The sequence below is a fragment of the Pelobates fuscus genome, chromosome 12, assembly GCF_036172605.1.
Source record: "Pelobates fuscus isolate aPelFus1 chromosome 12, aPelFus1.pri, whole genome shotgun sequence".
In the NCBI taxonomy this organism is placed as follows: domain Eukaryota; kingdom Metazoa; phylum Chordata; class Amphibia; order Anura; family Pelobatidae; genus Pelobates; species Pelobates fuscus.
In genome coordinates, this window is record NC_086328.1 from 123903579 (window position 1) to 123924785 (window position 21207).

At 42.3% G+C, this 21207-nt stretch overlaps 1 protein-coding gene across 1 annotated transcript in view; it reads left to right on the forward strand.

The window, feature by feature from the left end:
• Nucleotides 1–20929, forward strand: part of LOC134579266 (transmembrane protein 263-like) — a 147943-nt gene extending 127014 nt beyond the window's left edge. The window contains exon 3 of the mRNA XM_063438488.1: nucleotides 19873–20929. Within this exon, the coding sequence (XP_063294558.1) occupies nucleotides 19873–20159 (287 nt within the window). The 3' untranslated portion in view covers nucleotides 20160–20929. The remainder of the gene's footprint in view (nucleotides 1–19872) is intronic.
• The last annotated feature ends 278 nt before the right edge of the window (nucleotides 20930–21207 follow it).

The window sequence follows — 21207 nt, forward strand, 5'->3', positions numbered from 1 at the left end:
TTTGTGTAATTTAGGGAATATTATTCTTCCAGTTTATTTTTCTATGATGTCACTCCCTGTGTTGTTATGTAACATCATGTGATGTCATGTCTTCTGATGTCATGCATATATAATTAATTATGTAAGTTACCATGGCCTCCATTTATTTTACAATAAAGACGGCACTTTTCCCACTAATTTATAAAGAAAGGACAGCCAGCCTTTTGCTTCGGTCAGTAGCTATAGCTATTTAAAACCTGTTTAACAAATAAAAAAAAACTATCTCACACTTGTTACAAGCGTGGACACATTTCTTTATGTCTTCCAGGATCTGTGTAAACCGTTTGTTCTGACTTAGCTCCTATGAGATCAAACCCCATCTGAATCAGATTATTTATTTATCCTTGGAGTTAATACACTTTCCTGTTTTTTAACCCTTGGACTTTTAAGCCTCTTGACTTGATTCCCAATCTACGCCCCCTTTGACCTAGCTCTCTCTTTATCAATCCCTTGCTGACTGCTATTCTGACTAACCAATCCACCACTCTCACACATTGTCTAGCCTAGTTCCGTGGACCTTTCTTTCATATTTTATCATGCTTACATAGAATGTTTCAGTATAGGAATACAAAAACAAAGGAAACAGCGCTAAAATAAACTATAAATGAAGAGAATGGGAGGCAGCAAACCTACAAATAGGGTTCCCTCTTAACCCTATTATCAAGGATAGTACAAAAGACAAGACAAAGAAAGGTTGCACCAAAACAGACTATAGTACAACTGATGATAAACAAAGTCCAAAATATGATGACAAATCCTAAGAAAAACCTTAAAAAAGAGAGATACCGGGGGGGCGGGGCCTGGCCGTCGAGCAAGCTGGTCGCACTACACCAGAGCTCCGAGCAAAAACCTACAAAAAACGCTACTTAACACCTCTAAAACGTGAAAAAATAATAATCGGATGCACCAGATAAGCGGCGTCTCCCTGCAACACATTTGGGCGACCAGCCGGGCTCGGTGAGAAACGCTGAAGCTGACAGACCGTGGAGGCCTACCTGCGGTTGCAAGCGTGGGAGAGGCGGCCGACCTCCCTGCGAGCAGCCCAGCGGGAAGCGCTGAGAACCCCGTTTCCCCCCCCTTGCCGGTGAGGGATATCCCGGCACAATCGTTAAGCCTACAGACCCGACCACGAGACGACAAGAGGTACCAGGGAACTTACCTGACCCTGTCTCACCACACCGCTACACAGCCAGAGCTAAGATGGCGGCTGCCCTGCCGACGACGTACAACCTACTTGACAATTATGAAAAGCGGCTGGATGATCTCTTCGGAGTCTTGTGGCAGCGACTGTGGGGTGAGGGGACGTGGATACAGGGGAAGCAGAAAGCGACTACCAAGCAGCAGAACCCACCCCCGGGTGGCTCGCACCACAAGGCTGACGGGCCTCGGAACAGGCGACTAGGCCCCAACCCACAGAAACCCAAGCATAAAAGAGCCAGCGTGAAAGTACTACCCGGTCCACTACTGCCTACTGCACGGCGCCACCCTTCAGAGTCGAGAGCCCGACGAACGGGACGACCAGGAGACCGGCGGCCTAAGAGACCGGCAACCACCGTTAAGCAAAGGCATTCTAATAGTGGGCCCTCCCGTGACCTATACAGACGGGCCGCGAAGGCCACCCTACGCCTCACAAATCGGAGTACCCAGCAGCCCCCAACGGACTACCCACGGATCTCATCCACACACCGAGAGACCGATCCTCACTGTGGCAGGCAGGCAGGCCTACACAAAGACACAGGGAGAGACAACCATATACCAGCTGCTGGCGTTGGTTAAGTGACTCTAGTGATCGCTACATTACCTGTCCTGATAATACCGACCTACTCACTATTAGCCAGCTTAGCACAGATGATTTTGCCGTATAAATTTTCTATGGCTCAGCCTAAATGTGTTCCCTGGCACTCCTCTAAGATGTTTCTTGTAACGTGATCCAAACCTTAGTACCAATATGATCTATCCTGCCCTAACTATCCATAAGCCTACTATTGTTATCTCTTATATGTATAGTCTTGTATACTCTTTTTCGTTTCCAAAAAAAAAAAAAAGTGCACTGTTATTCATGCCATGCAAATGTTTTTCTTTGTCTACTGAATTTCTGGCGATAGCTGTTGTGGCATTGCTAGCTAAAATGTTACCTTTATCACCTATGCACGAAAAAAATAAAGAATTTAAAAAAAAAAAAAAAAAAGAGAGATACCAAAACAAAGTCCTTAATTATGCCAGATGGACAGCCAAAAGCCTGTATGGGGGAATATTCTCTGTGTGGACCAAATGGAGACGGCTTCTTTGGATCCGTATGTGGAGAAAGGAGAAGATAATGGTGCAATACGTCTAGTACAGAAGGACAGTAGGGTCTATCACGTGTAGTAGAGCTTGAACTACCTCTAATATGTATGGCTTACAGAGGTACAATCCCTGCTTATAGGATACGTAGAGAGGTATAGGTCTTTTGATCCGTATGTGGAGAGAAGAAAAAAATGATGGTGCAATACGTCTAGTACACATGGATAAATAATTGGACAACAGGGTCTATTGTAGTCCTACTCACGTGTAGTAGAGCTTGAACTAGCTCTAGTATGAATGGCAAACAGCGGTACAATACCCACTTATAGGATACGTGGAGAGTGGTAAGTATCGTATCGATGTGTAGACCATAGACTTTGTTTACCATCAGTTGTACTATAGTCTGTATTGGTGCAACCTTTCTTTGTCTTGTCTTTTATATAATACTTCAGTGTTTATATTTGGCCGGTGTTGCACTTATCTGATTATAAATGGTCATCTTCAGCATACAGGCCTCAATGCATTGAAGATTATTATTCTCTATCTATTATTGGATTTGCTGTCTGCATTTTAGAGACTCTGGGGTTGTTTGTATTTACCTTTATTTTCCAAAAATGAAGAGTTTAGAAACATAAAAAGGAGGATGTAAAGTACAACAACAGGAAATCAATGACAACCAAAAATAGACTCCTCATTGCATCACTTTGTTGGTGTCATGTGAACAGGGGGATGGTTTGTACCTGACACTGGTGTACGAGTGACAGTAGAGGGTACTACAGCAGTAGCTTGCGCCTCTGGCTGTAAATGAGTCGCGCAGGCTGGGATGGTTTGCACAATCGAATCAAATTGATCCATGCAGTGATCAAAATCATCTATCCTAGCATCGCAAACTGCCATTTGTTGGGACAGGTCTGCAGGTTTCATAGGGCCCTGTTGTAATGTAAAAAAAAATCCAATACTGCACTTGTTTGAAAATGTCCTTAAGAAGCTAAAACGCATTACTCTCAAATATTGAGCATCTTCAGTTACCTATAATGAGGTCCAGGAGATCCACCATTTTTAAAGGTGAGTTGGGCTTTCCCTCCAAAATAGGTGTATACTTTTCAGACAATCATTGGTGGTTCTGGAGCCACACCCCCTTAAACAATTGTCCAATCAGTTCATTTAATATAAAGTTCATATGTGTGTCCCCTCCCATATGCTTTATTTCATTGGTGGTTGAGTGGTCATGTGATGCGGGCGTTTCTGGCCTTCAAACAAAATACCCAAATTCCACAGTTGACAGAGAGCCTCAAAGAGAGCCCTCGGTCCGGGTCTGGCATTGATGGTTCAGTGGCTGGCGGAATTGCGGCCACAAGAAAGCGTTATTGGGCTAGCTAGTACCAAAAATGAACAGATTGGAGGGCGAGAGGTGAGTATAAATAGGCTGAACTTAATTCCTATTTGCCCACGTCATACTAGAATTCCATATGATTCGTGGGTGGCATACATCCCTATTAGACTGTTTACTAACTACTTAATATCGCTCTGAATTCAGTCTGGCAAATTTGACATTCTGACCCTAACTCGTTCTGGTGAATTTAGCATTCAGACACAAATTTGGTTGCACATAGGAACACATGCCATGTGAGCATGCAACATCACACAGAATGCCGGAGGGCCCAGGTAAGACACCAGCAACCCTGACACCCAGTGACAGAGTCCCAGTGACAGAGTCTAAGGGCCTGTCCTCCGGTTGCACTGCTCCTCTGTTTTGGAACAGAGTTGTAAGACTCGTGAGTAGCTAGAACTCAGAGCCAAAAAACTTCTTTATAATGACTGTACCAAGAGCAGGCAGAGAGATCATTATCTGCCAGAGAGTATGGAATGGGGAGAGGGATTGTTCTTGCCAGAGTGGATCGAGTGGGCAGAGGGATCGATTCCTGCCTGGGAGATGGCTGGGGTCCCTGGTTCCAGAGTAGGGATGGACAACATAGCAGGACATGTCTCGATCTCAAGCCAGGGGCCAGTCACACCCTGTGTCTGCTTCAATTCCCTTGTATATTAGGGTTTAAAGATACATGCTGGAGACATATACATACTCGAGTCCTGATTTTGGACTGTTTATTTACTATAATGAGATTTAACTGTTAAATATTGGGGTTATATATCATAGCAAGCGTTATCTAGTCCAAAGCATTACATTTGTCTATTTGGGCACACCAATGCAGACTATTGAAGAGCGGTATATCAAGCCAAAGATATCCATTTAGTACTTTGGAATATGCTGAATTCTCATAACAACTTCTTGTTATTTTCTGTTCAGTTAAATTAGAGTTATACCACTGTGCTCTTTGTGCATCATTTTCTTCTGAGTGGGAGCAACAGGAATGTATATACAACAGAGCTACATTATTTGGAACTTTTTGTACCTTGCACGTGCTACACTTTAGCTTTCTTAATATTTTTGTTTGTGCATAATTCTCTCCCAACGGGTGGTGTGACGGAGGGGGGATACTATTCCATACCTTGTTTTTTAGAGTTCAGTATTAACGTTAGAGAAAATGCTTTTGATAGATATTGGGGTTGGGGTTAAATATAAAGTATGTAAATGCTTATAATGGTCCTGATTTAATTTGTTTGAAACAAAACCATTCAATTATTTTAGAAGAAAAAAACGTTATTATCTACAAAAATTCTGGAGATAAACCATTTGAATATATTTTCTAACATAATGGAATCGGATTCCATTTCTGATTCAAACAAATTAAATTGAGGTCAATATTACGAGATGTCCCATACTCCACTCCATTCTATTGAGTTTAATGAGTGTGAGTGTACATCGTATCGTAAATGCTTGTTAATGCTGTCATATATTTGAGGGGGTGGGGGGGCGGGGGGGGGGGGGGAGGGGCAAGGATTAACTGAGATATCTCAGCCAGTTCCATATTCCAGCACATTTCACTGGAAAAGGATTAGAGTTTAGGAATTCAGTTCAGAAAAGCTAATCGTTAAGCAGTATCGTATTTTGAAATGTTAATTGATTTAATACTTGCTAACTCCACCCTGGTGAGTCTCTTAATCACTATTCAAAGGATTCACAAGGAAGCCTCAGTGGTGTTGATGAAGATTGAGGTATACAATTGGATTTCACATGAGGATTTCTGTACGTACGGACTTTGCTGGCTAAACTTCTCTGACCTATTAGAATATTGGAGAGTGGGTTTGTTCACCCTGAGAAGTTCTATCTCTCTAACTTCCCCAGTTGACAGACCTTTCAGCTGTTGGATATGCTAAAGGAATATTTTAACCTTTTCGATCATCTCTAAAATGTCATTTTTCCTCGGGTACACTGGCCAGGCAATGACCTTTACGAAGAGAGGGACAGGCCTGCTCTTTCGTGCGGATCTTTATAGATAATGAAGACAATAGAGGTTTTGGTACAATATATCCATATCCCCTAGTTTTGAGCTAAGCATACAGTGTATTAATTCGCACTGAAGGTAATGTTTTCACACAGTGATCTGAATGAGAGAGATACATCCTTGATGTTAGCATTTTAAATGAATATAGTCAGATGTTCACTTACTTGATGTATTGTATTGGAGATGACAAGAAATGTTTGTTTCTGATCTCTTTTGTATTAAAGGTTTGTAGAATTTCTGACTATTGTATAGAACTCTGAACATTTGAAAGGGGTTTAATAAAGATTAGTTGATCGTGTGTGAAACCTCAGAAAAGTTTGAAAAAAATATATAGAAATATATGCCTAAAATAATCCTCTTTGTTTTATATGTAAAAGAAAAGCCTTCGAGAGTTAACCTCCTTCCCTTTTGTTTGAGGAATGGTGAATAACTTGTCTTTTAAATATTATGGTAGTCCAAAAAAAAGTTATCACTGTCTACTGAAAGACTCTGATAACTTTTAGCATCTTGTCTACTGGACTAATATGGCTAATCCAATCTACATGATATATATAGGTCTAACCCTTAGCAAAGGACAGCTTGAGTTGTGATTCAAAAGGACTGGCCATGGACTGTATAGTTTCAATTTTATGGGTCACGTAAGTTGGTCTACTCTTATCTGTGCATTTTATGGTCCCTGACCAAAATATGTAATCCAACTACACTCTGACTGGATGTTATGTATCCATACACCATCTCCTATCAAGTTAGAGGTGTCTCGCTCAATGATATGTATAACATGCTTGCCTTTGCTTATCATGTGATCTGTTTAGTCAACTTGACTACAGATCACATGACACATGATCACATGCCTGTGGATTGCAACTCAGTCCTCAAGTCACACCAATAGTCCAGGATTTAATTATTTCCAAATTCTACACAATGGAGATTATCATAAAACCTGGACCATTGGTGGACTTGGTTGGCAACCACTGCTCTGAGACAAGGAATCTTTTGTTCAATTTGCCCACTTACTATATGTGTTATGCAGGATAGCTAAGTACTACAATATGAATTGATCAATTGTATACGGTGTGTTTAGCAACATTGTTTAAAGGCAATTGCCAAATGAAAGGGATGACAAAGAATTGTTCAACATAGAAATATATATTGACTAAAAAGAATTTGAAAATATAATTTTAACAGCCAAAAAAATCATTGTAAATGTTGGGCATCAGTTCTCATGTAGGGTATTACATGAGAACTGATGAGGGCTAAAAAAGTAAATTGTAAAAACTACTGAGGAGGGCTAAAAAAAAAAAATATTTATGAAAAATAAAGATTTTGGTTGTGAAGAAAGAGTGGCAGGGTTGATTTTGTTTTTTAAAATTAAGGAAAACTTCTGAGATGGAATTTGGTAACATTATTCAGAAAATTGCTGGGTTAATGCAAACAAGCCTCTGCTTCCCTGATTATTAACAGAATTGATTCGATGGCGCATTAGATTTGAGTATGAACGGGCATTAGATACCACGGGCAAACAACGCTAATTCGCTGGGGCAAAATTTGTATCGCTGCGACAGGGATACGAGACTTGGTTTCTGTGTACAGTAAAGCTGTACCTCGCATCTTTCTTGCAAATGTCTATTTCACTCGGTCAAAGGGCAGTTCTTCCTTATCGACCTATATGTTGTATAGTAGTATCTACTTGTACAAATGTACATTACATTCACCAGTGGAATGTAAATATGGTAGTTTTAATAATTAGCATACATTCACATAGGGCTCGTAGTTAAATAATTAAATATTAAAAATGTATCTTGCATTTCCTTAGATAATTAATTGTATGTATTGTTTAACTGTCTCAAAACCTGCCATACCATAGACACTTTGTAAAGAACTGTACTTCTCCCTCCACGGAAAGCATAAATAGATTATTGGACGGTGCTTTCCTGAATGTGTTTATTGCTGTGTGTGCCGCGTTCGTATGATTTTAATTGCTGCTTTAGTGTGATAATGTTTTCTCTTTTCTACATGAGCAGCTCAATATCTTTCTCTTCAAATTGTCCTGTGTTCTCCATTCAATGCACATAGACACACTGCAACATGCTGAGATGTGACTATCTAGTGGGAAGCAGCCTTTTGTTGTGGGGGCTTTTTTATTTCTCTTTCTTTTCGGCACTAGAACCTTAATATCTATGAGACGCAGAGCTTAACAAGAAATATATCTTCAGACAAGTTTATAACTGGTGATAAGAATAATGTGATTGCAGTAATTAGGGTAATCTGATAAATACGTAAAATTAGTCTGGGTGAAAAAGAGAACTGAATACAGTGTTTGTATTGCGTTGACATTTTACAAATGCCTGCAAAGCCCTTGGAAAAGGAAGCCCCCACCTCCCACCACCATCATCCCCAAACATGCATGCACACGCACAAAAAAAATGGTATTTTGTAAATGCAAACTTAGAGTTTAGGGGGTTTGATTATTATACGTGATATTTTCCACGTATTAATTGATTTTGGATCAACAACAGAAACTGATGTAAGAAAGGCTGAACTTGATGGGCGCATGTCTCTTTCCAGTTGGTCACTGGAGGTGCTTCCTAGTCCAATTCTGCATAGTGTGCAGCACCTACATACAGCATCTCCACGCTCTGCATGGAGACGATGAATACTCCCCATAGAGATGCATTGATTTAATGTATCTCTATCAGGGGATGTTGATTGGTGCAGTGCAGCATTTTGCCGTGCATGAGCAATAGCCTCACAATGCTTTCCTATGTCAGACGGCGGGGGATACCTAATGCACGTGCGCGACAAGCGTCGCAATCACAATCAGACTTCCCCCGTGGGAAAGCATTGTATAATGTTTTCCTATGGGGTTTTGGGTGACGCTGAATGTCCTAATGTAAAGCATGAGGAAGTACAGTGTCAGACGACCAAAAGTCACCTAACCACCCGGAAGTCCCTCTAGTGGCAGTCTGGTAGACAGCCACTAGAGGAGGAGTTAACCCTGCAAAGTAATTACTGCAGTTTCTCAAAAACTGCAATCATTAGAATTGCAGGGTTAAGGGGCCTCGGATACTGCACCCAGACCACTTCAATGAGCTGAAGTGGTCTGATTGCCTATAGTGTCCCTTTAAGCATATCAACAATGTCCCACCATCAACATTTACTTATTTTGAGTGGCCAGCGGGCAGGGTTATTCCTTCCAATGTACGTGGCCTGCTGATGACCATTTATGTAACTGTTACCCTCATTATGTAACCTACTCACACATGCGCAGAAAAAATGTGGAGCTACACAAAATGAAACAAGGATAAGATAAAAGAAAAAGTCAAAGGGTTTGGAGCCCAACAGAGGGACTGTCGCTTCTAAACAGGGACACTTGGTAGGAATGCATTTATCCACTTTACTGCAAGCAAAGTCCTTATAGTGCTACTTGTTATACTGTCACAATCTGTGATTACAGACCAGAAACTCATAAAACCTAATTGTGCGATCACACATAATATTTTACAGAGCGGAGTTATTTTTTTTTGTTTGTTTAAACTGAAATTGGGAGATGATTTGGATTTATAATGATTGCTGCATTTTTTATAAAGTTTTAGAACAAATGTTTGTAGTTTAACGGGATCCATCTTATTTATTAGATATTTCTTCACTCCACTGCAGCCTTCAGCTAGTGAGTCTGTATAACAGGCATCCATCACTCTGTATGTCAACACTCCGCTCGGGGAGACCAGGCAGCACGCATTTGTCATCCTGACAAGACAGGTACCACTGCAGGCTCGCTTAATAAGGCAACTGCTGACTGCCCTGCCACCCCTGCCAACTACACCATACAGAGATCCGCAGCGTCCAATCTCAGCCCTGCCAGGTCAATCACAGGCAACCAAAATACTGTATGTTACAGTGAGTCGGAAATTCTGATTAGCAAACTCTGCAAACAGCACACTAGCAAACTCTGCAACCAGCACACAAGTGGTAAAATGGCAGCTCACAGCTTTGTGGAACTACAATTCCCATGCTGCTTTGCTGCCCTTAAGACTAGGAGAGCATGTGTGCAGTTTGACAAAAGCTGTGGGATTTCTTATGGCCACCCCTAACCCATCCTGTGTTAGTATATATTGTCTACATCACGGGTAGGCAACCTTCGGCACTCCAGTTATTTTGGACTACATAATGCTAGCAAAGCATCATGGGAGGTGTAGTCCACAACATTTGGCGTGCCGAAGGTTGCCTACCCCTGGTCTATATCATTGAAAGGAAATGGCTATTAAAGGGACATTGCACTTCCTAAATACAAAAATGTTTTTGTTTTGTTTTTTAAATATTTTAGTAGATACACCCCTAAGGAGATACAATTATGAATATTTCAAATTGGGGGTATATTTAAAAACTGCTTGCAAAACCTGCAGATCTCTTGCCTAAAGTCTTTGCAAGTCCTCCCCTTCTAACCCTGCCCATTAGCTTCTGAATCTGAGTTACAGGAAGTGTGGAGAGCCATAGGGCAGGGGCGCCACTGATTGTCAAGAATGGTCGCTAGCTCACCATTCGTGAAAAAAGACATGTACCCTGGTTTCAAATACCAACACCCCGGATTGTAAGGCAGCACGTTTATTCAGCTGTGAAGTGATGTCAAGTCACGCACACACAGAAAACTACAGTTTTAAACCTTACAAGGCTACATGTAAGTAAAAGATAAAAAAAAATAAGGTGCAATAATTAAATAATTAAAGTGACAGTTCTTTAAAGTATACATTAATGATGCAGTGTGATAGATTTCCTCTACATCTAATAAAATAAGTGTTATTTCTATCCAAAACCTCATAAAATTAATATTTTCCTGTGGTCACCTCCAAAGGGACAACTGAAGTAAAGGGGTGGGTGGGGGGCAAGGTGTTTGCCCTAAAACGAATCTGGTCTGTACTCCAAAAATACATCGAAAAAAGGTGAGGCAGGGGCACACCTGGAACAAGCAAATCTCAGTTGTGGTGCTGCCGTAAAAGAACTACATTTAAAATACTAATTAAGGAACAGTGCACACACAAAAATATAGTTTTAAATTTGGCATGGCTACTTAGAATCGCCTGTCTTAGCAAACAAATATGGGGATACAGTTCCACCATCTCGCCCCTCTACTGCAGATGCCCCTTTGGAGGTGACGACTTTATCATTCGCTGATAGAAGTCTCATATATAGTTTTGTTTCATATTTTATCTTGTACGATTGAGAAAGGAGTGTGGAACACATAAGGAGTCCTGGCCAGCTGTTTGCCACCTAATGGACTAAATGCACCAGACCCAGCTCAAGGTCTTGCTGGCTGCATTTAAATATATTATTTATATAATGTTTTACATGTCCAGAGACTTGTGTAGGCCCCCATATATGAATTAGTGATTGAAATGCATGGATCGGAACCAGGAGTCCCATCTCCTTTCCCCACCAGCAATTTACTCTCCTTGCACAGTCATCTTTCCCACAGCCGACCCCGAACAAACCCTGTTGTATTTTTCCAAGCCCTGGGGGCCTGTCAGAAATCTTCAGGGAGGCACTGCCAGGAACAGAGTGGGGGCTCTGCCATTGGAAAAATAGCTGTTTCTATGGCAACTGTTGGCGTGGAACAAGCAAAAGAGAAGCAGCCGTACAGAGAATCATGCAGGCCCTGGAATACAGATGGCTATTTAACCACTTCATTCCCGACGGATACATTTTACTGTGTTCCAATGTTGTAGAAGTTGGTCGTTGCTGTCATTCATGATTCCGATATTATTACTTGGAATACCAACCCCAAATAACAATCATCTGCCACAATAAAATTCTGTACAGATGTCTGCGTTCCTGTTTAAAAACAACTGTCTAAAATTCAGTAGTACACCGGTTTAATGTCTTAAATCTTCTGCTTGGGTATAGTTGCATAAATCTTCATTGTTGTTTTTATTTTTTGTGATATGATAATGATAAAAAAAAATCCCTGGAAAAGCAACTTTTCAGTAAAATACCTTATTACCAATTACTAGGTTATCCATTGTACAGTTCTATGAAATATGTACATCGATATATCTGAGAGCATTGGTGGACCAGTGGCTGGAATGCTTCTCCTCATCACACAGTGACAAAATTATTATGGGATTTATGAAAAAGAAAGATTTGAGCCTTCCCTGTGTAGGTAGAGTGATGGGTTACACTATCCTTTGCCCAGTAAGTATCCTGACATTTAAAGCTCCCTTTAAAATATTAACATATTTAATAGTGGGTCCCAATGGTTCCATGTAGCGGTAATGGAATGTTCTAATGCTCAGCATCATGGAACCCAACTTGTCATACCTGAAAAATATACTACTAGAAGGCTCATGTATCACTGCTCATCATCATGGGTGTCCAATCATCCTCAGACTCAGGGCCGGCGCTACCTGTTAGGCGGACTAGGCAGCCGCCTAGGGCACCCCTTGGGAAGGGGCGCCGCCAGGAGCGTCGGCCCCCTCGTGCTGCAGCCGCCCAAGCGCTCTGTAGAGAGCCTCAGGCGGCTGCAGCTTTGCCCGGGCTTGTGCGTCCATGAGGGCGCACCGCCTGGGCGCAGCATGAGGAGAGGGGCTGACAGGAGGGAAGGGGGGGAGAAAGAAATTGACAAGGAGGGGGGGGGGGGGAGAAAGAAATTGACAGGGAGGGGGGGGGGGAGAAAGAAATTGACGGGGGGGGGAGGGGGAGAAGAGAGTGACAAGGGAGAGGGGAGAGATTGACATCCATCACACACACAAACACACACACACACACACAATCACACAATGCACCCCTTACCCACAAAGATAATGCACCCCTTGCACACAGAATGGCACTTTTTGGCACATGAACTCACTGTGGATGGTCCTACTCGTGCCGAACATGAAGATGGATTTGACAGATGGAGTGTGCTGGAATCACAAGGTGTGACATCCTTGGAAACACCTTCAGTATGGTCTGCTTAGCATGATACAGCATTTACTGAAATGTCTTTATGCCTAAAAGAGCAGATTCTACCTCCTATGGCTCTCTTATGACTCAATTGTCATCAATGAGTCATGTTGTGTATGTCATAGGCACTGTCTCATCTCACCATGTCACTCGTAAACGCCTCCAGGGGTATCATACATACTCGTCATACCCTGGGAGTGTGGCCAGCTGGGCCAGTCCAGGCCTGGAGAATATTGGCATTGTGGACCCTCCCCCCAAAAAAATGCTTGGAGAAAAAACAAAACAGAGAATTTATTTAATTTACTTTAGTTTCTTAAAACATGTTCGTTTTCGGGGCGGAGCCTAGCAGCTAAGCAGCCCAGACGTGTTCAGCACGAGCTCCCACGTCTGGGTCGAAAAACAGGGTGTTTCACCCCAAAAAACGGCACTTACCAACCGCAGCTTCTACTGCTGATAACCGGGAGAGGCTGCTGCACCAAACGGTACCTCTCCCGTTCTTCTACGTTAGTGGATCAACCAACGAGGCTTGCGGCCTACAGAGGACTGAGTCCGGGAGAGACGGCCGCTCTCCAGGACCTCCAGCAACGAGTGGGCACCCTGCGAATCCTCCCCCCCCCCGGACCGGTGGGGGTCATCCCGGTCCATACCACGCACCATACGGAAAGCGGGTACCGAAGAAAGGGGGAAGCCGTTAAACTGCGATCTCCCCCACAATGGCGGAAACAGTTTCTGCAAGCGACACGAGGCAGACCACAGCAGATGGATGCGCTGCACTCGACCGCATGCTGCTACACATCGACGAGGTCTTCGCCCGGTTCTGGAAGCACTTAGACGAACGCGTAGCAACGGCGGCTGGGGGAGAGAAAAACGGACGAAGGCGAGCAGGGGAAGGGGAAAGTGGGACCATGCCAGGCACCACAGCCCACCGAGCACCCAGGCCGCACGCAAACAGCCCTTCTGGGCAGAAAGCCAACGAGAAACTCACCCCAAAGCCCCAAGAGCCACAACGAAAGGCCCCTCAACAGCCGACGCAGCATGACACTCCCAGGCGGATTGCATCCCCAAAGCAGCAGCCAGCGGCACAGAGGAAGGCCCCACCATGGCGGCGAGCAAAACACCATCCGCCGCACCGGATGCGGGTACAGCTTGGGCCCCACACATCATCCTTGCACAAGCAGAAGACAAAGCAAAGCCGGATCCATAAGAGACATACCTCTGCACAGCACAGAAGACTCCCGGTACTCCCAGCGACTACCACCAAAGGGTCTGACCGAGCCCACTTGCCAAGACAGGAGATGGGAGGCCTGGGCTACCCTTCAAATAGACCTGAAAGAAAACGGATGACCGGTCACCATACAGCCCACGGCAACAGAGCTCCACTTACGGTACACGCAAAGAAAGCGGTGCTGCAAATCCAGCAGAGCCAGAGGAAAGCCAGGCCACACAGAGCCCTACTGAACAATGGCAGAATCTACCCAATAGCCCTGCTCTCATACAGGCTAAGGCGATCGGCGGACTCAGATACCACCTACCCGACCGGAATAGGCTGAAAAAGGGCTTCACAGCAGGCTAACGGACACTCTGAACTCAGCATGGCAAATTCACACAAGCAATAAGTTTGTTCTCTCTTAGTTTTGGCTGCCTCCAGTCCACGGTGGGAGCGGTCCCAGTGGTTATACCCATGTCGGTTTAACAAGTTTATAAGCTGTTTAACATGTAATGTAATAGCTAGTACACCTAGCACATAGATAGGTAAACGATATGTTATCAAATGCCTACTAGCCTACTTACACACAGCATAATTTATCTTAGTATTGAATATTGTCCGGCTACTACTACAATGCATGACATATTGGCACATCGCAGCCTTACTAGCACAGTCAATCTGACACCATTAAACACTAATTATTCCTTTGACAGTATAACTGTTTAGCAGAGCGAGATATATATCTACATAAATACATATAAAGAAAATGTGCGAATAATAACAAACCACATGTTGCTAAACGGTGAGACCAATCTCTAACAGTCACGTACCTGACGTCCTGCATTGAGATAGCCGTTAAGCAAATATAGCCTGTTCTCCCTACCATTAGCTCAGATAGGCCACACAATACGTAAAATAAGCGACTAATATCCACCTATTTCAGAAATTGTATTTTGTAATACACTAGTTATTCAGCGACTAGGGCCTGCTCCTCCTACTGTTAACACAGTTAAACCAAACATGTCCCAATGTCTTTGAAGAAATACATCTTGCCTTGTATGTTATCCTAGCAATGTTCCAGCCTGCTCATATAACTAGCGAGGTAATCTCTTGTTCGTAGCGACAAGTATATTGTTATACACTGTAGAATGTTCTATAGACGACTCGTATTAACCTGAACCACACTGCAACTAACTCTGTATGTCCCAATAGGTTCACTCATCCTGTGGTTAGACCTGTCTGTATGTCCTCTTAACACTGTGCCTGACTCTAGCGATCCAATATTCGGTTGCCCTAATCATTAACACATATGCGCTAGTCATGTATATCGTTGCCCAGTAAATTTTCCCTTATTATTGTTTAACACTCTATGTACACTCTCAAGCACAAGTCATGTTCCCAGCATATGTTACTTCTATATCGGTTTTTCCATGACATGTGTAATACGTTACCATAGTTAAAATCAAACGTGATCCTGAACTACTGTTTTCAAATAACATAAAAATGTGCCTGTATATCTAATGCCATAACATGTTATACCATGGTTTACCTACTCTACCGGATGTCGCTGTTGTGGCACACACCGGCTGTTTGTTCAATCTGTGCACAACCAAAATAAAGAATTAAAAAAAAAAAAAAAACATGTTCGTTTTCATGCGGAAGGAGCAAGCCAAACCGTGCTCTTGCACTGCACTAAATCGGGTCATTTTTCTAGTGTTCCCAGAAATGGGAGAATTGGAGAACAAACTTGTGTTGTTGGCACAGGGCCCAAGAGTTAGGGGGTGTACTTATCGGGTGTGCCTATTGTTTTTCTGTGTTTTAGATATTTGAATTTTCACATTAATGGAGCAGAAAGCCTGCTGCCGGCTCAGCGTTAAGTACTGGGAAATATCCGTTCACAATACAGATGCCGTGTGGGCAGCTGTGAGTTCAGTTTGTTCTTATCCGCATATAAGAGCACCGGGGAGTTTAGTAACATGTTAGCAGCCATAGGCATCCCTAATCTGCATTGCACTAAATTATCTACATTTTTACTGCCAGCTGGTAGTAGCACATGGTTCACTTGGTATCAAACAAAACAACTAAAATTATCTTCAGGCTTACAACAGATATGCAACCCTCCCCATGGATACATTTTCCAGGCATTCGGTTCATTGTCACCTTTAATGCTAGCTTCAGGTAATAAAATCAATGTTAAACCAGACCTAGTAGTGATACAAATATTGTTTACTTGATGGTGAAAAATCTTGGAATTTAACACAAAGTACATGAAACTAATATTCCAATATAAAACTGGTGTATTTCACACAAACTGCCCACGTTAATTCCAGTAATATTTTCTTAAAGTCTTATTAAGATTTAGTCTTATAAAGGTCATAATATAGAGGATTTGGAGTGTTTTTTATGTTTGATTTTATATATAGTGAGTTCATGTGAAAACGCTACTGATGTCAATGATTTTGTAAGATGCTCAAAAGTAAGTCAACTTCAAAACCATAATAGATTAATTTGTAAACGTGTTTTCTGCCATCATTTTCTGTTTAATTTTGACTAAGCTCATACTTCCCAAGTCTGGCACCTCTGTCCTGCTGTCATGTGTGCGTGCTTGCGTGCGTACATACTGTGTGCGTGCTTGCGTATGTACATACACCTATCTGATTGGCTGTTGTCTATATCAATGGTTTCCAACCAAGTCCACAAGATGTACTAACAGTCTAGGATTAAAGCCAGCTCCGTTCCTATGGGGATACTGACAAATCCCGGACCATTGGTTTGCCTTGAGGACTGGTTTTGGAACCACTGCTATAAATAACATCCTTCGTAAGCAGTGAATTAGAAATCTTTAGTGTTTTTACTGTAGAACTGGACTGGTACGTGTTGAAATGTCTTCAACTCTAAAAGGATGACCTTGTGTACAACCATGCCACAGAACACTTCATTAGAGGGTACCTTGATACTGACTTTCTATAAGAATCCTAAGATTGCAAGAATCTTTTACATTCTTCTTTAAATTTCTGAAATGTTAATAATCTCTTCTCTGTGACATTCTCTCTAAAACTCTTCACGTTCCTTTTCTACCTGAAAACAAATTGCGTTTGTGTGCAGCCGATAATATTGTCTGAGGTTCGGGAACGAATCCCTGCGTTGGCCTGAGTCCTGCCTGTAAATAGTGACAGATTGTGTCTCTCACCAACTCTGACAATCTCTGCTCCTTGGTGGTAGAGAGACATCTGGTTCTGAAATGACAAAAGGGGGCTGTTGAGTGCCTGGCTTGACTCTTTTAGCCTATATATCATTATGTCAAATTATGCACAGTCTGCACCGCCAGCCATTTATTATTCCTAAATTAGTAGCGATAGGAAAGTTCCAACACCCAATGTCCTCTGCAGGGAGTGGCCGCGGACTCTATCAACACAGCCAGAGTTCTAGACTTTATCAATCACACTCAACATTTTACAGAACTCCTGACTGTCCCTGTCATTGTAATAATTTTATCTCGCTGTCTATGCTGTACTTTGACGCACCGGTCATCTGCCTATGTTTATCACAATCTCCTATCTTCAGACTACTGCAATACAAAGCTATCAAAGCCATTGGCACTGAAAGTCCTTAAAGGACCACTCTAGGCACCCAGACCACTTCAGCTTAATGAAGTGGTCTGGGTGCCAGGTCCAGCTAGGGTTAACTAATTGTTTTATAAACATAGCAGTTTCAGAGAAACTGCTATGTTTATCAATTAGTTAAGCCTTCCCCCTAATCCTCTAGTGGCTGTCTCACTGACAGCCACTAGAGGCGCTTGCGTGATTCTCACTGTGAAAATCACAGTGAGAGCACGCAAGCGTCCATAGGAAAGCATTATGAATGCTTTCCTATGTGACCGGCTGAATGCGTGCGCAGCTCTTGCCGCGCGTGCGCATTCAGCCGACGGGGAGGAGAAGAGGCGGATCGGAGGAGGAGAGCAGGAGGAGAGCTCTCCGCCCAGCGCTGGAAAAAGGTAAGATTTAACCCCTTTCCCCTTTCCAGATCCGGGCAGGAGGGGGTCCCTGAGGGTGGGGGCACCCTCAGGGCACTCTAGTGCCAGGAAAACGAGTATGCTTTCCTGGCACTAGAGTGGTCCTTTAAAGGGGCACTATAGTCACCCAGGCCACTAAAGCTCAATGAAGTGGTCTGGGTGCCAGGTCCCCCAGGTTTTAACCCTTCAGATGTAAACATTGCAGGGTTTATCCAACCTCTAGTGGCTGTCTTCCTGACAGCCGCTAGAGGCGCTTCTGCGACGCTGGATGCCAAATTTGCATTCAGTGTGCAGAACATCCATAGGAAAGCACTGACAAATGCTTTCCTATGGACTGTTTGAATGCGCGCGCGGCACTTGCTGCGCATGAGCATTCGGCTCCACTCGGGAACTGACATCAGGAGGAGAGGTCACCAGCACCGAGGGAGCCCGGCGCTGGATAAAGGTAAACTGCTGAAGGGGTTTTAACCAAGGGAGGGGAATCCTGAGGGTGGGGGGGTCCTAAGCGTTAAGTACTAGGTTTGTACGAGTTTGTTTTCCTGACACTATAGTGATCCTTTAATTATAAGCTACGCTGATACAAATAGTGATCAGGCATCCCTTTAGTCCTTATAGAAGATATAAGTGTTTACCCAGGTGATTATTATCGTTAGTTTTATGTTTATAATTTCTATGCTTTTTTTTTTTGCTTTTTGTTTTACATTGTGACAAATCCATAAACGTTTATTTAAAAAAAAAAAAAAAAGAATTCTCATGACATTTACAATTTCTGCGTTCCTCTGTGATACCTGGGTTGTATCACACTTCCCGCTTGTGTCATATGGGGATATTTATCTTCTCTTTTGAACTATCCATGGAAGTTAGACTGAGTAAGCACACTCACGTGTCTACTCCACTGCCGGAGGTGTCCTATGAATGCACACGTGTATGCATATCACAGTCTGACTAATATACAGCACTCAGACGGGGAACTGTGCGCTGTGTCCTAACGGATGGCTCAGGCTGTGTATTTCATAACGATCATACTATGTTAACCAATTGGTGATGCTTTGCTGTCCTGATCTGTGTTTCTGTGAAAGTAATATGCTGTGTGAGATACATTTCTGAGGGAATGCTTGCATTCCTGGGTTCTTGATGTAGAACATTACACACATGGGTCTATTAATAAAATAATCAGATTTGCCATGTGAGATAAATGGGGTATCATGCTGTGTTAGTGTATAGGCTGATTTCTTCAAAAGAAAGATTTTCCAGTTTGATGAATACATTACATAATATTAAAGGGACACACCAGGGTGTATTTAGCAATGTTTGTATTCATTACACAAAGCTGAAAGCAGTGAAAAAAAGACTTCTGAATAGAGAAATGTTGCTTTAAAACCTCCTGCAATAAGAACTACATTTATCTTATCCAGGAAATGGCTACACGTTCAGCCAATCCTGGTGCCTATGAATCTTTCAAAGGGAATAGTTCTTCCAACCATTGTGCCGACAATCCCCTGTCCATTAAAGCCATTCAGGTGTATTCACTCAACACTAAATTGTAGGTTATTAAAAACCAAAACTATAATTCACTAATTTAGTGAACAAAGCCAACAGGAAACCTCTGACCCACAGAGACTACAGTTTTCCGTATTCTAAAAGTCAGAATTGAAGAGTTCCCATTTATGTGATCTAGGCAGGAGCAGTCTGCGAAGAATTACATTTTACAATATTATGCAAAATGTCACTTATGTCAGTCAGAGAGCTATTTGAGAAACTATATTACACTGGCATTGTTACGTACTAGAGTGGTTATTTTTGTAAATTTGTGAAGTGAATTTCGAAGTTACGACCATCACCAAAATACCAATTTAGTGTCCGTTAAATGTTGTCGCTGGTGGTGGACTTCTGTGTTTTTTATTTATATATACTGTACATGCCTACTTTTTTTTTTTTTTTTTTGCGTTTTATATGTTTTTATATTGTTCTCTCAATCTTTTAATCTTCAGATTCTGAAAAAGATCACCCGAATCCATCAGCAGGGGTCCTATGGAGAATGACGGGAGGGCTGTACAGCATGACTCGAGGCGCTGTCGGAGCCACGCTAGGTGGAGTGGCTTGGGTAGGCAGCAGAAGCTATGAGCTGACGAAGACTGCAGTGACCAGCGTACCAGCTGCAGGTGTAGGACTGGTCAAAGGAGGAATGTCTGTCGTGACCGGTGGAGTGGGGGCTGTGGGATCAGTAGTTGCCGATAAAGTGTCCTTCACCCCAAAGAAAAAGGACAAATTTGACTAAACGACAAGACTTATTGCTTTCATTCCCCTCCCTGAACATGCTTGTGTCCTGGCTATAAACGGCATCAACACATTGTTTGGGTCCTAAACTTCAACTGTTCTTCATTTTGTTTTAAACCCTAATTTCAGCGAGACAACACTTTTACAGACCTCCCAAAATGTGTTCTGCAAAGATCTAACCAATGTGCAATATATCGAAGCGTACAAGGCAAGTTGTGTATCTTATAAGATCTGTCCATTAGTTTAATGGTCATGTAATTGTTTAGAAACCTGCCATCTGTGGGATTGTTACCCTTAATGAACAGGTAGAAATCATGTCCGTACAGCTGGTGGCCCTAGTCTACACCAGATCGAGAAATACATGTAATAGACTGCCATTTTAGTGACGGAAGCTGAAATAGTACAACAGCAATATGTGTTTCTAAATTTCTTCATTTAGTTTAGTTTATAATTCGCACTACACTAACACTAATGATTGCTACACTACCCTAACACTTACATTAATTTAAACCTAAAAATATCATGTGATATATAAGACTGCTTTAAGGGGAAATAATGCAATACCTGGGTTTAAGGAGACATATATAAACCATCCCATCTTCAGTCTTGTGGTTTATTATGAAGTCTCTAATACCTCTTGAAGGCATTATTTTCCTGTAATATGCGGTATATATATCGTCTTCCTTGTTTCCCATGATTTGCTTTGTTTGCAATGTATTTCTTTGACTTGTTAGTTCATAAGAATTAGGTCTAAAACTTGGGAAATGAGTGCATATAGAGAAACATATAATATATAAACATATAATATTTACCATATAATAAACTGTCCCAGACAGAATAATGTCTTCATTAAATCAGAATTTCAGATGAAAGGCTAGTAAAAGCCACCTCAAAATGTCCACTTAGAATATGTGTCTTACTAAACAATCACTGGGGCTAACACCGATCCTACTCCATTAACATCCATAAACTTGGATCCAGTAACAAGCAACGGAATTATGCCGTTTTAAATTCTCTCTTTACTGGATACAATCACCTTCACAGAGTCT